Raw genomic sequence first — 15,430 nt, 5'->3', positions numbered from 1 at the left:
ATATACGGAAGCATTGTAATTTAAACATGTTCTTTATTAATTACCACATAATGGAAATTTATTATTAAATCATGCACATATTCTACTTTCAAAATCTTGCCTTCATTTCAGTATCTTTTCACTTTTTAAAAATGTTTGTTTGAAAACTAAAGTAGTCTGTGTCAGTTACAAGGCAAGAGGCTAAAAGAAATTTTACAGACTTATAGAAATCCAGAGCTAACCCAACTTTTACAGCCAAGCATTATATCCTACACCTAGAGGCAACCTCCCTTCTTGATATGCTTGGATTGCTGGGCCCCAAATTGAGGAAAAATTACTATAAAGATGTTCTGAATATATTTGCATCATTCTAGCTTAAAAAGGTGGAGAAATGTCTTGTTTTTATTCTCAGTCACTGAATGAATTGTGTAGCCTGAGTAGGCTCTCTGAAAGGCTGCCTCTAAAAATACTTAACATTTGACAACACTTTTAGAATCTTAAATGAAACTAAACTGATCAATATGCTGATCAAATAATTATTGATGTGATGCTGTAAACAGTGTATTCACCAAAGATTCATACATTGTGATTAGCAGATACAAGTGCAATACAGTTAAATACAGAGTGATGTATTATCACGTCATCAAAGTTTCAGACATTTTTATACACAAGAGCTTATTGGGAATAGTGGAATTTGTATGTAGAACCTTGTATCCATAAATTTTGCTCTGACTTGGTAACCAAGAATTTGTGGTCATTACTTTTTTTTTTAAAAAAAATGGTTCTATTTCTTCTCTTTTCCTTGCATCAACTGATGCTATGCTTTAAAATGCCACAAGTGGAATCTTAATCCAGGTTTCCACACCTGTGGATGGAATTCCAACCTGATGTGCACATTCAGTATGTGCACATTTCTCCCTTATTATTTACATCAGAGGATAACCAGAAGCACAGGTTACAATTTGGCACACTACTAAAATCCTTCTTAATTTGGATCTGTGAGGTTTGTAAAATCATGATTGGTGTTTTTGGAGAAAGATTTGCATGGCTTGAAGAAGCAACTAGTAATACAAATTAACCTGTAATCTAGATGTTTTATGATATCCAAAGCTCAATGATCAAACTTCTGCAATAATTAGCAAGAAGCTAATCTGCATGCTCAAAACAAGCATGCATGTTGATGAAAAGTTTGTATTAAGAGCTCACTGCTATTCAAATCCAGGTGTAGATATGATACTGCAAAGTGGTTTTATTAATTGGTCCTCAATTGCATATTTAATGCAATACAACACACTATTTCCCTCTTAAACCTTACTTTAAAAAATCATACATATTACTCTACCATATTCCTCTCTTTAATCATAAAAGTTAGAGTTCACATTTGGTAACAGGAAACTGGTCTACAGAACAGAAGTAAAAAATACTTTGTACCTATTCTGCAATCTGTCACTTTAAAGAACTGTTAATAATAACTGATATTAAAAGGGAATGAGAGAGCAAACAAAATAATTCACCAGTACAACATAGACAATGTGTTAAAATCATGCTAGATAAGTGGAAGACATCATCCTATGAACAAAATATTTCAAAGTGACAGAATGGGACTAAGAAACTGAAGTGTTCAATAGCTACAGTCTGATACAGTTCTTCAATAGTTCAAGTTTTACAAGACTTCAGAAAATGAATCCCACCTCCATACAAAAAACCACTTTATACTCTATAAATTTTCTGACAATAGTTTTTTCTCTCCCTATCCCCCCACTTCCATAAAAGTACTTGAATTCACAAAAGTTGAACTATGAAGAATACAAATTCAACAATTGTTTAACAAATCTTTTTGACCTGTAATTTGGATAAATTGTTATCGGAAGACTGAACAGGTTTAAAAGCCAATTGTTCTATTTAACTGGGAAATGATGGATTTCTTTCGGTCCTTTCACTCATTTATTTGGAAGCAATCTTGCAGATCAATATGTAACATTATCTATTCCCAGAATCTATCTTGCACTGATAGGCTTAAAGTTTATTTCAGCTGCTGAAGTATCACAGTGTTCAATATATCTGATTCCTGTAATGTCAGGCTTTCATCTGTAAGTTCTTTATGTGGAAATGTAGTCAGAAGAACAAAGTCAGTGGTGGCAAACAAAGGCCGAGACTGGACAATAAAATTTCGAATATCTGTAATCCTGTTGGCAAGAATAAGATTTACAATTTAGTCTTTGGGTCAACAGAGTTCTATGTTATTACAGAATGGAAGATTGGAAGGAATCTTGAAGATCATCTTATTCAATCCCAAGATCCTACAGCACAGGAAATTTAAGTGGTTAACTTACCTATGTGTTTGATTAAATCTTTGTATTAAACGACTCCCATCTGCTAGACGAATCTGAATCTTAGTTGTTGGTACAGTGTCATCTATTGGAACAGTGGCATCAAGAAAGGGTTTATTTTCTTCTTCTGGAGATGAAGGTGTGCTAACAATCTCAGGAGTAAGGCTGAAAGAAAATAAAACAAGGTAGGGAAAAGATACAGAGCATGGTTTTTGGAATTCTTTCCAATCTCTTAATAGCATCTTTGATCCTGGTCATGTGACCAGGAGCATGTGATGTTTAAGAATGAAGCAGCCAGCAGCATTCCAAACTGCTGTCCAACTGCCTTTGGGGAAGTGTCCCCCCCTTTTTTTCTTCTTTTTTCGTCCACAGCTTCTGGCTGGATCCAGTATATTTTCAAACTTAATCTTTCTTTTGCTGACCTGTCATCACACTAAATTTTGTCCCTTTCTGCTCAGTTTTCAGATGGACAGATAGACAAATCCCAAGCCCCTTTCCCAACATTCTGCTGGCTTAAAGAGAATAAAAAGGTGTATCTAACAACTGAAAGACAGCTGAAAGGGCTATTGAAGAACAGTTGTCTAGAAGAGGTTAAGCAATGGCACTTAGCTGCAAAAAAAATGCATTTTAAGTAATTAGTAGTTTCCTTCAATTTAAATATCATGTACAATTTAACAAAACTAATTATCTAGTCCAGAGATAGGTAATCTGATACTCATCAGTTGTTTTGGAGTACAGCTCCTTGCCATTGACCACATTCGTTTTGCCTGATAAATTGGGAAACAAGAAAATGTGGAGGGCATTACATTGCTTATTCTTTATCTAAACTATTGACATGTTATGGATAAAACGTGCACTATTTTATACTTAATACAAAGAAAGTCACTTTTGCAGGAGTAAAAGTATTTTGTAGATTGCAAACATAGTCTTATAAAACATTCCAATTAAAGCATAGATTTACTCTTCTAGGAAAAACCCTTGATCAGATTTGCATTGATTGAACAGCTTTCATCTGTTTGTTCATAAACATTCAACTACTGTAATTGGTCTGATGTGTCTGGAAATTCAAATAAAATGTGTAAAAAATTCAATTGTTTTGTGGCACTAAGTAACAGTTTAATGAACTATGCTTAGATATTGTCATATTTGACCATTTTTTCTTTTACTTCTAAGATAAGATCTTGATATTATTTGTCCCATATTTAGTAATTAAAGTAAACATTAACATTCAGGCTAGAAACCGGGAGACCGCCTTAGGCATGAAGCCAGCTGGGTGACCTTGGGCCAGTCACTCTCTCTCTCTTTCAGCCCTCGGAAGCAGGCAGTGGCAAACCACTTCCAGAAAACCTTGCCAAAAAACCTGCAGGGCAGTCAAGACTGACTCAAAGGCACAAAACCAAAACCAAAACCAACATGCATTACTCTTCCCCAACAGAGTACCCTCCAGATGAATCAAGACTGCAACTCCTAGAAATCCCAGACCACAATATTCCAAACTCCTACCTTCAACTACAGTTAATAACAATTCAATATAATTTCTTTTTAAATCACAGAATTTTTATTTTTAAGAAACTAACCTTCCAAGTTTCTGACCTTCTCCACTGAAAGCTTTGAATTTCAGTCTAGGTCTTACATATTCCTGTTCTTGATGGTCTTCCATATCTAAATTAACTTGACCTCCATGCACTAGTCGTTGAAGTTCTGCAGGAATCTCTCTTAACAATAGAAAAAAGAACAATGGCTTATTTTATGTAGGAACATATAGACTAAGTTGAACAGTGAAATAAGTTAAAAGTGTTCTGATTTTAGCTCAACTATGTCTTTAACATTCTGTTAAAAATGTTACTCAACAGATATACTGTTCTCTACAGTCTTGCACATATTTATGGTGACCATATTTTCTTGAAAAACAATAAAGGACAAATCTGAAAAAGGGGGAAATCTGAAAGAGGTTCATATGGATAAAAAAATTGCTTATGTGTATAATTTTACAAAGAAAAATTCAAGAGTAAAACCAAGAAAAACTCTACAAAAAGCATATTCTAATAAAAATATCTAAAATCAAAGAGTATATGTAAATTTCTTTTAAAAAGACAATTCCATTTCCATATTTTTCACATGAATATGAAAGACTGTGTGTTAAGTGGTACCATTTGTACAGTAAAAGTTAAATGACCTATTTTAAATAAAATAAAGGACAAAAGTGAATTTTGGAAAAATAAATAAATCTAAAGGGCAGCTGTTTGAAATAAACGACTGTTCTTTATAATAAAGGATGCATGGTCACTGTATATATATTCCATAAAGTAGGACAAACCGTTTATTATTTATTAATTTATATGGCTGCCCACTTGATATGTGACTCGGGATGCCATACACAATTACTGCTTGGGGGAAGAGCCAGATGTTCAGAACCTTCTGAAAGGCAGTCAGGGTCAGAGCTGTCTGGATCTTGGAGGGAATGCTCTGGCTCCTGCCAGATGACACTGTTTGAGTGACAGGACCCAGAGCATGCCAGCCCTGTCAGACTTTCTGGACAGGTAGAGGTAGTTAGAGACAGGCAATCCTGCAAATAGCCAGGCTCTGTGCCATGAAAAGCTTTATAGGTGACAACCAGCACCTTGAAGCTTACTGGGCAACTAATGCAGCTTGCAAAGTAGCAGTGTTACATAGGTGTATTGAGGTATGCCTATAACTACTCTCACTACTGCATGTTGGACCAGCTGTAGCTTCCAAGTGGTGTTCAAGGGGAGCCCCTGTAGAGTGCATTGTAGTGATCCAGATTAGAGATGACCAAGGCTGTGTGACCATAAGTATGGCCTCCTGATCCAGAAAATGGCATAATTGATGCACTAGATGGATTTGTGCAAAGGCCCTCTAAGGTATGACTGCTTCCTGCTCTTTGAGTAGAAACAATGAGTCTAGGAGGACCCAAAAATTGTGCACTGGGTCTGCCACAGGCAGTGCAACTGCATCCAGAATCAAAGATGGAAAATCCCCAGATCCAGATGGCCCCAAAATCTACAGCCATTGTTCTTGCTAGAGTTGATCCTAAGCCTGTTCTTCCCCATCCAGACCCCCACGCCCTCCAGGCACTGAGACAAACCTCAACAGCACTGATGGTTGACCATGGATTAAGATATATAACTGGATATCATCAACATGCTGATGGATGACCTTACCCAGTGGCCTCATTTAGATGTTAAAAGGACATATCTGAGGGACTCTGGGCAGTTAGAGCAGGCAGCTGATAGTCCACTTCCTTGTGGTCCTGATAATACAAGAAGAGATTGCCCAGGTAGTGGATTCTGCAGAAGCCACAGGAAACAGACCAGTACTCAGCTTGGCCACCAGCCTGTTCCCACATGCCAGGGGTTGCCATGGCACTCCAGCACATTGAGCCAACTGTATCCAGGTTGGCACCACCACTGGTGAGCAATCAATCAGATGCCATTGCTGCTGTTAGAAAAGCACTAACTGCTGAGCAAGCACTTACCACCATCCTTATCCAGCAGCCCACTGCCTAGCAGCTCCTTCAATCAAACATGCAGTACCACTCAACACCTGATTGGCAGCACTGCTGTTGCTGCTGCCAAGTGACTGATCTTTCTGTCCAGTCAGCCAGCTGCATCTCCAGTGTTGTCTATGGCTTCCAAACTGTCTTTGATGCTACCAGACTAGTCCAGGAGCCTACTTCCCAGAAGGCTGCTCCATGCCAAATTTTCTGGAGGCTCTAATTGTTTCTGTTTCCACATTACATCTGCCAAAATCCTTAATATCCAGCAACAGCTTCAATGGCATCAGAAGACCCTCTTCTCCTTCCACAGCCATCACCTTTGTCTGTCATCAAATGCAATATTCACCAATCTAAACTCTGGTACCCATCACAAGTCACTATCTTGCCTCAGCACCATTACAAAAGACTATAAATAAGACTCCGAAACACCAAAAGAAAAGCTGTAGCCTGAGGAGAACAAGTAGAATGTAGTACATTATCAATATTATACTTTCAAAATGCACAGATCCCAAATAATAAGATAGAGAAAGCACACAGAACACAGCGTCTGGAATTCTTTCCAACCTCTTTAACAGCAGTACCCAAAGGAGACATCTATTTTCTTCTGTAACCTGTTGCATCCATGCATTTCTAAACTCACAACAAGTTGTGTCTGTGTGCATTTAACTATGTATACACTTTTTTCCTGGGATGTGTGCACATCTGTTGCCTATGTGTGTGTGTGTGTGTGCATGTGTGCATCTGGAATATGTGCTTCTGCTCCCTCTACTCATTGCTTCTGCATGTGTTTATTGTATGTGTGCATTTTCTCCCTGGTATCTGAACAGGGTGTCTTTATATGTGTTGCATTTTTGTTTATATATGTTTCTATTTTCTGCTCATGTTATGTGTGCTTGTGCACCTGGGCCTATGTGCAGTAGGTCTATGTGCACTGGAAAGCACAGGACAGGCTGCCTATAGAAAGCAGACAGGGCAAGCTTCTGGAATTTTTTCCACCCCTTAATAGCAGTTCTGTCCTGGGATACTGGACCAGGAGGGAGGAAGCAGGGGGCTTAAGACTTAAGCATTCCAAGCTGCTCTCCTGCCTCTCTGATAGGGGTGGCATTTGGATTTTTTTTTCTGTAATGTTTTCTTCTTCAGTACCTTGCTAGATCCAGCTTATTTTAGAATTTGGTCTTTCTGTTGTTGGCTTGTCTCACCACAACCAATATGGTTCTGTTCTATTCTCTGACATCCATCCTGTTGATGGACAGAGTCAATGTAAAGCTTTTACATAATTTATGTACACAATTTATTTCCAATATTCCATTAGATTGGAAAGAATAGCAAAAGATCTGAAGGATTTGAAAGAGTAGTCTTTTCTGATCTGATGTCTTTCACTTGTGCTGGCAGATATGCTTATTTACAACTCCTATAATTCCCTGGTGACCATAGTTTGGAGTTTAATGTCCTATTCAATAGTTCTAGCTCTAACTGCTCCTTAAGACAAAAAAAGTCATTTTTGAAATATTTACATTTTGAAAATTACAAGTACTCTATCAAGATAAGCTGTTTCCATAAAGCACATAAGCATGATTCTCACATGTCAAATCTAGGAAAGGGAATTCTTTAGTAATTGTCATCTGTTTATTTGCTCTGGAAATCAATAAGTACTAGCTGGTTGCAAATAACTTCTCTTTTCTTACATATTTACTATTTCCCTGACGTTAAAAGTTCATCCATATCTTTGAACCTTCATATTAATTAGCATAGCCCACTTGAAGTTAGTGGGTTGGTGCTCCAGAAATGAAGCCCCTTTCCCTCCAAAAACTCTTTGTAAAAACTTGCCCAATTCCCATAAAAATAGAGACAATCAATTAATTAAGATTGTAGGACTGGCTTTATATTTAATTTTACAGGTGGGTAAATAGGTAGCTTGTAACAGACGTTTTACAGGAAATGTTGCAAATCAAGCTATTTTGACAACAAAATATAGCTAAGTATCTATCTTAGCTTTTTTTTACTTAGTCATTGAAGCTTCTTGGAGTCTTTCGCAAACTGCAAATCTTTGATCTATATTTTTCCAGTTTTCATAAGGGAAGTAGTGGTTAAGTCACTGAACTGGAAACTGGAAAACTGTAAGTTATAGTTCTCTCTTAAGCATGAAAACAGGCTGGGTGACTTTGGGCCAGCCGCTCTCTCTCAATCCAATTCACCTCACAGGGTAGTTGTTGTGGGGAAAATAGGAATCAGGAACATTATGCGCACCCTTTTAGCTGTACAAAATTAGGGCAGGATTATAAATCTAATAATAAATAAATCTTCAGGAGACCTTATGGTAGTTTTCCACATTGTCCTTTGAACGTCATTTAACACATTTGGAATTTTTTTGGGAAATACTTTTAATTCAGCAAACTTCTATCTGTAGATTTTATTTGTTCTCAGTTTCATCTGACTTTCTTGTGACAGAGCATGTGCTGCATCTCAGATCCTTTTGCAAGTATAAAAATATTTTCTATCTTGAAGAAAATAAGCATGGCCCCACTTAATGAATAGAAAACCTACAAAGATATCAAGGCAGTGAAAATCTATAATAATGTATTATTGTACTCACCAATATTATAAACCTACCCTCTTTTAACAGATTCAAGAAACTGAGCATTCACTGGATCTGTGTAGGATCTCAGCTCTCCATCATCTAAGCTGAAGCCATTCCTCCACAATTTAAGCAAGATTTCAATCTATTGATAAATCATAATAATGACTTATAAATTATGATATTTTTGAAGAAATATAGATTGTTTCTACCAATACAGATTGGCCTATTTCTCAGTATTATAGCACTTAATTAAAAATGAGCACCTGAATCTTTTCAAAATACACAATAGCTTTAATTCAGAATCTTTCTAGCTATTGGGAAACAAAGGCTGCTTACAGTGTACAGAAGTACAGAAAGTTGCAGCTTGCCAAGCTCAGGATTTCTAGTAAGTTCCTAACTACATAGCTCTGGACAGTTTTTTCAGTGTGCTTCTTCTCCAACTGGAAAAGGGATATGTTGAACAAACTACTCCATATCCAGGAATACTAGGAGCAAAAGCTTCTACTTTGTCCTGCACAAGACACTTTCCTCATGTAGAAAGTCTACAGAGAACTAATGGCTCACTGTCCTCTACATTGAATGGTGGATAACAAACAGGTGATGAAGTTTCCTTCTAACTGACATCATTAGGTCTACCTGGACAGGTGGGAGACTGAATCCAACCTTAGTGCTTTATAATGTTCACATACAAATTCATGCTATACATATGGAGCATTAATCAGTGCTGAAGAACCTAGGATAGAATTTGCTAAGACAGCATAGCAGGCCTCTATAATGCCATATGCATTCTTCAGGTATACTAAAGGTAAGTGTAGACTATAAACCTTTTGTTCATTTATTGTAAGAAATCAAAACAGTAAAATATAAATAAGCTATTCATTATATTAATTTATGGAAGGTTATCTACCCAATTTTTATGGAAGGTTATCTACCCAAGATAGTGTTTATAATACATTGTATTTTATGGAATATAAAGTAAAATATCATCAGTATTAAAAACATCAGTTTCCCAGCAAAGCAGTGTTCAATCAGAACAAAAATATCTTCTCAATTCAGCCAAAGACATCCAGAAAAGGGACCACTTCTCCCATGGAAGACAAAGCAAAAGGCCTTTCCACTTGATCTTCCGAATCAGGCAGAGAAATATGGGAAGAAGGACCCCTTAAGTATCAACCTAGATTCTAGCTCAAAACATGTAGTCAGGTAATGCACAAAATAATATACAGCTTATTTAGAAGAAACACATTTTTTCTGTGCTTTCTTTTTTATGAGTGTCAAACATTCATGTTTGAGTCTTCACTTTTCTAATATGGAATACACAAACACAAATAAATTTAACCAAATTAGTAACATAATTAGTAACCACAGAGCTTATATTGTTCTATGTGCAACTTAAAGTGAAGCCTTCACTGAGAATATCATATTGATTCTTCCTTAGCAGGGAATTTTATTTACCATACTTTTACTTACATCTTGTCCATACTGATTTTCTCCATATATATATTCAGAATGCTTCCGAGTAGAGTCTCCCAATCTGTATCCACCTCCAGAAAATGACTAATAAAATATTTAAAATAGAGGCCTGTATTACAGTAAAGATTACTTACTTTTAACATCAACTTATATACACTTTTATGAATGAGTTCTTCATTATTATTAAGTATGGTTTTTAAAATATATATGCTGGGTACTGTTAGAAATGGAATAAAACAAACATCCGTCTATTTAATCAAATAATTTGCAAATTAGAAACAACTTTCTTTAGTTGCTGCAAAAAAATTTCAGAAAAAAATCAAAGATCAATTGAATTCATCTTATCATTATTAAATGATAAAGTTATAAAAGAAAAAAAATGGCCAGTGACTATTGAATTTGATAGCTTATAGTTAAGTACAGAACAATGTCATATTTCCCCAAAGAAATTAGGTTACATGAGATTATGCAATAAATGTAGACTGAATCCATGTATCTTACCAAATGGTTTGTGATCAAAACAAAATCTGAAAATATAGTTTTGCACAATCATTACAAAGAGTGTGATGGTTACACTGATAAACTGAAACTCTAGTTATCAATCTACCTCTAGAAACTACCAGGTAAGAGTGAATGTCTAAAATGCTACATTGGTTACACTGCATCTAGAATACTGTGCCCAGTTTGGCTGCCACAATACCAAAATGCTGAGAAACTGCAAGGAATGCAGAGAAGAGCAACAAAGATGGTGAGGCTAAATCCTATGAAGAACATTTAAGAGAACTAGGTTTGTTTAGCCTAAAGAAGAGAAGGCTAAGGACCGACATAACAATCTTCCTATACTTGAAGGGCTGTCACTAGGAAGAGAGTATGGATTTATTCTCCCTAGTGCCTGAGGGTAGGATAAGAACCAATGGGTGGAAGCTTTATACAGAAGATCCAAACTCAAAATAAGGAGAAACTTCCTGACTGTAAGAGCTATTAGGCAGTGGAATGGCCTGCCTCCTGAAGTCATGGGTGTTTCAAACCACGTGCTGACAATGATTTGTCTGGGATGGTGTGAAGGTTCCTACCCTGATCAGGTAGTTGAATTAGAAGACCTCCAAAGTCCCTTCCAACCCTATGATTCTATAAAACAAAATGTTTAGCAGTTAGGAGAGTACACCGGAAAAGAGTTCTAATATTTGCTGAATGGCTAGGAGATTAGATTCCATAGTTAAACTAATACAAAGTATGAATGGCATAATGGCTAAACAAAGCCAAAGCATGCAAACAATTATTTAGAAATATTAGCAAACCTGACTATGAAATGCGGTCACTGTGTGTTTAAGAATGCATAATAGCTCTTTTATATAAAACAAAGATGTAAGCTAACTACTATTATTTCATTTCATGTACATATAAATACATTTCTAGCAAATTAAAAAAAAGAGAAGCAGTTTGATCTAGTGGTTAAGGCTCCAGGCTAGAAAGTAGGAGACTGTGAGTTCTAGTCCTGCCTTAGGCATGAAAGCCAGCTGGGTTGGGCTCTCTCAGCCCAACTCACCTCACAGGGTTGTTGTTGTGGGGAAAACAGGAGGAGGAGGAAAGAGCATTAGGTATGTTCGCTGCCTTGAGTTATATAAAAATAAAGGCGGGATAAAAATATTTTTTAAAAAATTAAAGTTGCATCTTTCCATGCCATAGGACCAATGATGTTGCTGGGTTTCTTGTCGGATTGTAATGATCTTGCACTGGTCTCAGAGAAAATAATGATAGTGAGTCTTCTGTTTTACCAATCAAGCTTCCCAGAAGATCATGACACTAGCATTTGCAGTTATTTATTCTTATTAAAGTCTGGCAGAGATAAGTATTTGAATACACCTTATCACCACTCTTGTCCTCTGCAAATATTTACCACAATTCCTACCCTTTTAAGTACAATTTAAGCATGATTTTAAAAAGAATAAAATTTCAACATAAACATTTTTGCATTAAAATAAATGTTCTAGAAAAAGGTATATACATACTTTAGCTTTATGGCAATCTCCTGAAGCTCTTGATACTTCATTTAAAGGAACTGCCCCATGTTCTCTTGCTTCTTTGAAAAGTTCGTCAACTATTTTACTGGAAGTTATATTATCAGATGACTCAACAATTCTATATTCTGTATCACCTGAGTAAAATCTTTTAAAGAAAGAACAACAATATTAGTAATGACTTTTAAACAGAATCTCAGCTTTCCAACTGAACTGGATTCTCACATAAAAGCAGTTACAATACTTAAAGCAAGCCATTTTGCAATCAGAAATCCTGAATATACTGTAGTTGCATTTCTATGAGCTCCTAGTTCTTTCACTCTCCATAATAATAAATATAGTAAGTACAAGGCAGGCAAAAGGAAGCCTTGCACAAGAGAATTCCTCACCCTCTCTTTTTATAGCAGTTCCTGGTATGCTCCCAAAGCTTCAAGACTTAGAAGACTGTCTAAAGCTAAATAGATTTTTTAAAAGTTCAGGGCTGTGACTGTGATTTTAACCAATAGAACAAACAAACATAACTAAACAGTGGTAAAATGGTAGGGAGAGAGGGATTGTACTGAGATGTATTTATCCCATCTGAAATGTAAATTTTATATTAAAGATATATAATTAAAGAATAAGGACTCTACAATCCATTCTATCATATTTCTCACTAGCAAAGAAAGCTGTAGAGCTGTGTAACACTTTTGATTCTAAGGCAAAAAGATGCTTCAGCGCAGGTGGGATGCACACATAGTATTTATAATTCTTTAAACCAAACACAACTTTTTCAGGGATCACACAGCAGCTGTGGAGCACAGTTGCATAATCCTGGGAAAAGACACAGTTGCTTTAAGGACTTTAAGGGGTTGCAGACAAGAAAGAACATCCCTGTATTCTCTGAAAGCACCTATTTGCTTTCAAATCTGAAGCCCAAAAAAACAAAAATGCATTCCATTTTCATAGAAAGTATTATGGCAATGTTAATTTAAGAAACAAAGAGAAATAAATCACAGGATAACTATATTATAGATCAATTGATTTATTTTATAGTACCTTTGGTTATCCATGTCATCGCTCATACTTCTTTCTGGTTTTCTCAAATTTCTAGAAGAAACAGGAAAATTTATTCATACTTTCATTTGTTTAATGGCACTACCAATCTCTTATTCCATTATATCGGAAAAGAACACCTTTGTACTCTCCTAACTGCTGTTTAATTTACACAGCTTGTAAAAAAAAAAAACTAGTTTAAGATTCAAGACTTAAATAAATAATGGCAAAATACTACATCAGTCTATAGCAAATTGATAGTATAATCATAGTAGTTCATTAATTTCAGCAGTTAATGTGAAATCTCTATGGCAATCAGATAATTTCCTAAATGATACACAATTACTCTTACTGCAAATTTATTCATGTTTGCTTAGAAATAAGCTGCACTGTGTTTAATGGAATTTATTCTCATGCAAGTAAGCACAATTGCATCCTAAATAATATTTGAAAAATATACTTCTATATCAAGAAATCTTATTCATTTAAATGCTTGCTCAATATCAATATTTCTTATATCTATATTTATAGGAACTATCACAATCATTTCAAACTATTCTGTATGCCACTATATACAATGAACTTTTTTTTTTTTTTTTTACCTTTGCACTGGTAATCGGGGGTGACTGGCAACTCTAGCTGTTGGTCTGCCTGAATGAGGTGGTTGTCTTTTAATTTCATCTTCATATAATCCAGCCAGTGCCAGCTACACAGAATATGATATGTTTTAATCAGTGTCTATTGGCCCAAGAAATAAAGTAGTAAGAGTTATTTTTAAATTCATCACTGGGATGTGGTGGGGGAGGAACAGTACAGATAAGTAGACAAGCACTGATATGACAGTTATTTTTTATTAGTATCTCATGATCGAAGAACAGCATTTGCCAAGTGAATATTTCTTAAAATGGACACTTGTTAGCATATTATTTTACTAGCAGTCTCAAATGGCAAAGTAAGATTAAATGCAGTGAATAGAACACATTGTGTCTTCTTAGAACCACAGTAGGTAGTGACTGACTTTCTGGAGTTTTGCTGAACTACAAGTCCTATAGTTCTTCAGCATTGGCAATGCTAGTTGGAGCTGCTGGGAACTGTGGTTTAGAAATATTTTTTGGGCTACATGCATTCCACCTTTGGTTTGGACACAGTCAAAAGTTCCATTATCTAGAATGAGTGGAAGTTGATACTATATCTAAGCTTATCTATTCTAGGGTATGTGCTTCAGCTCAAGCAAGAGGAAAGAACTGATGACAGCAAACATATAAGTTTTGTCATATTAATGAGAAGATTACTGACACTGTGATTTAAAATTATGGAATTCAATCTCACTGATATCATTTCTGTAGTATTTTGGCACATCTCCCTTCTATAATATCCACAAGGAGATCTATATGTAGGATTCTTAGTAAATATGTGGGAAAAATAAAGCCTTATATGTACAACGTATATGTGAATTAGGCTGGTGCTATTACTACTGCTGACCAGGGGACGAAGCTTTCTCCTTTAAAAGCAAAATCTTCTGGCAAAGATAGGAAAGAAAAACATGCCATCCATAACTGCCAGCTGAGTCAATCAATTGGAAGAAACAACAGTCCCCAGATCCACTAAATAAGCCCAAAGGCTTCTCCCCAAAGAAGCAGCTCTCATTTTGTTCTCTTCAAAGAGTTCAGGATCACTCCACTGTTTCCCTTGATCCTGATATCGCGGCTCCACTTTCTGAAGCGGAGCAAGTGTCAAGGAGGGGAGGCGACACCGCCAAGTCTCTGCCTATAGGCTCCCTGCGTTCAGGTCTCTCCCTCTCCCCCCGTCCTCTACCTGCAGATCCCGGACGGTAGGAGGCCGCCCGCTTTCACGGGGTCCTTTCTGCCGCCCAGGGCCACTTAGGCCGCCTGTTGCTCCCGCTTCCTCCAGTTCGTCGTGTCGTTTTCCATCCGTTATCCCGTCGTCCGCCATCTTCGGCAGGAAAGGAACGGCTCCCGGGAGCCCGAACTACAGAGATACTGGAGGAGATGGGCGGAATCCTTGAGGAATTCTTCCGGCAGCAAGGGTTGCCGTGGCAACGAGGTCTTAAAGGAGGACCACTTGGCATGCCCGGCCCCGAAGCCTGGCTCGCGCCCCCCTTCGGTGGCTTGCGCGTGCGCATATTATGCGGGCTCCGCTCTCCATTTCTCTGAGTCCATCAGATTACGAGGGGGGGGGAAGGGGCTGGTGTCATGCATTATTCTGGTTAAATAAATGGTTTGTCTGCATAAATCTGAAATTGTTTGTTCCTATGTTGGTACCTGCTAGATTCACTAAAGCTTCCCCCCTCCCCCTCTCCCACAGTAAAAAGAAGAACCTTTATTTTGCCGTAGTGAGGAGCAGTTTAAAAAAGCAGTGCGACGACAGTCTGCACTCTTGACCTAGGAGTAAATGTCGTTGCCTACATTTCATTACTTCCTTTTCTGTGCTGCTAAACTCTGCTCCGTGGGTCACTGAATATAAGGCCATGGGGCTAACG

General features: G+C 36.9%; 1 protein-coding gene across 1 annotated transcript; it reads right to left on the bottom strand.

Moving 5' to 3' along the window:
- On the bottom strand, positions 1–15,089 carry UBXN2B (UBX domain protein 2B). Its single transcript, XM_007440299.4, has 9 exons — positions 14,746–15,089; positions 13,533–13,636; positions 12,934–12,984; positions 11,887–12,043; positions 9,875–9,961; positions 8,437–8,546; positions 3,887–4,024; positions 2,313–2,474; positions 1–2,165 (listed from the first exon to the last, which is right to left on the bottom strand). The coding sequence occupies exons 1-9, from the start codon at positions 14,881–14,883 to the stop codon at positions 2,003–2,005; spliced, it is 1,110 nt and encodes a 369-aa protein (XP_007440361.1). The 5' UTR covers positions 14,884–15,089; the 3' UTR covers positions 1–2,002.
- Between the last annotated feature and the right edge of the window lie 341 nt (positions 15,090–15,430).

The sequence above is a fragment of the Python bivittatus genome, unplaced genomic scaffold (genome assembly GCF_059951505.1).
Source record: "Python bivittatus isolate LINGU-HERP-01145 unplaced genomic scaffold, Pbiv_v1 ctg000840_np1212, whole genome shotgun sequence".
Lineage (NCBI taxonomy): Eukaryota > Metazoa > Chordata > Lepidosauria > Squamata > Pythonidae > Python > Python bivittatus.
Note: the sequence above shows the minus strand (reverse complement) of the source record. Positions and strands in the feature narration are given on the sequence as shown.

Bases quoted from the DNA above. Each gene is read 5' to 3' on its own strand.
- UBXN2B (XM_007440299.4), bottom strand. From the start codon at position 14,883: ATGGCGGACGACGGGATAACGGATGGAAAACGACACGACGAACTGGAG. The intron at 9,962-11,886 runs GTATGTATATAC...ATATTTTATTAG, and splicing joins GAGATTGCCATAAAGCTAAA to TCATTTTCTGGAGGTGGATA. The intron at 4,025-8,436 runs GTAGGTTTATAA...TCTATTGTTAAG, and splicing joins CTTGAATCTGTTAAAAGAGG to AGAGATTCCTGCAGAACTTC.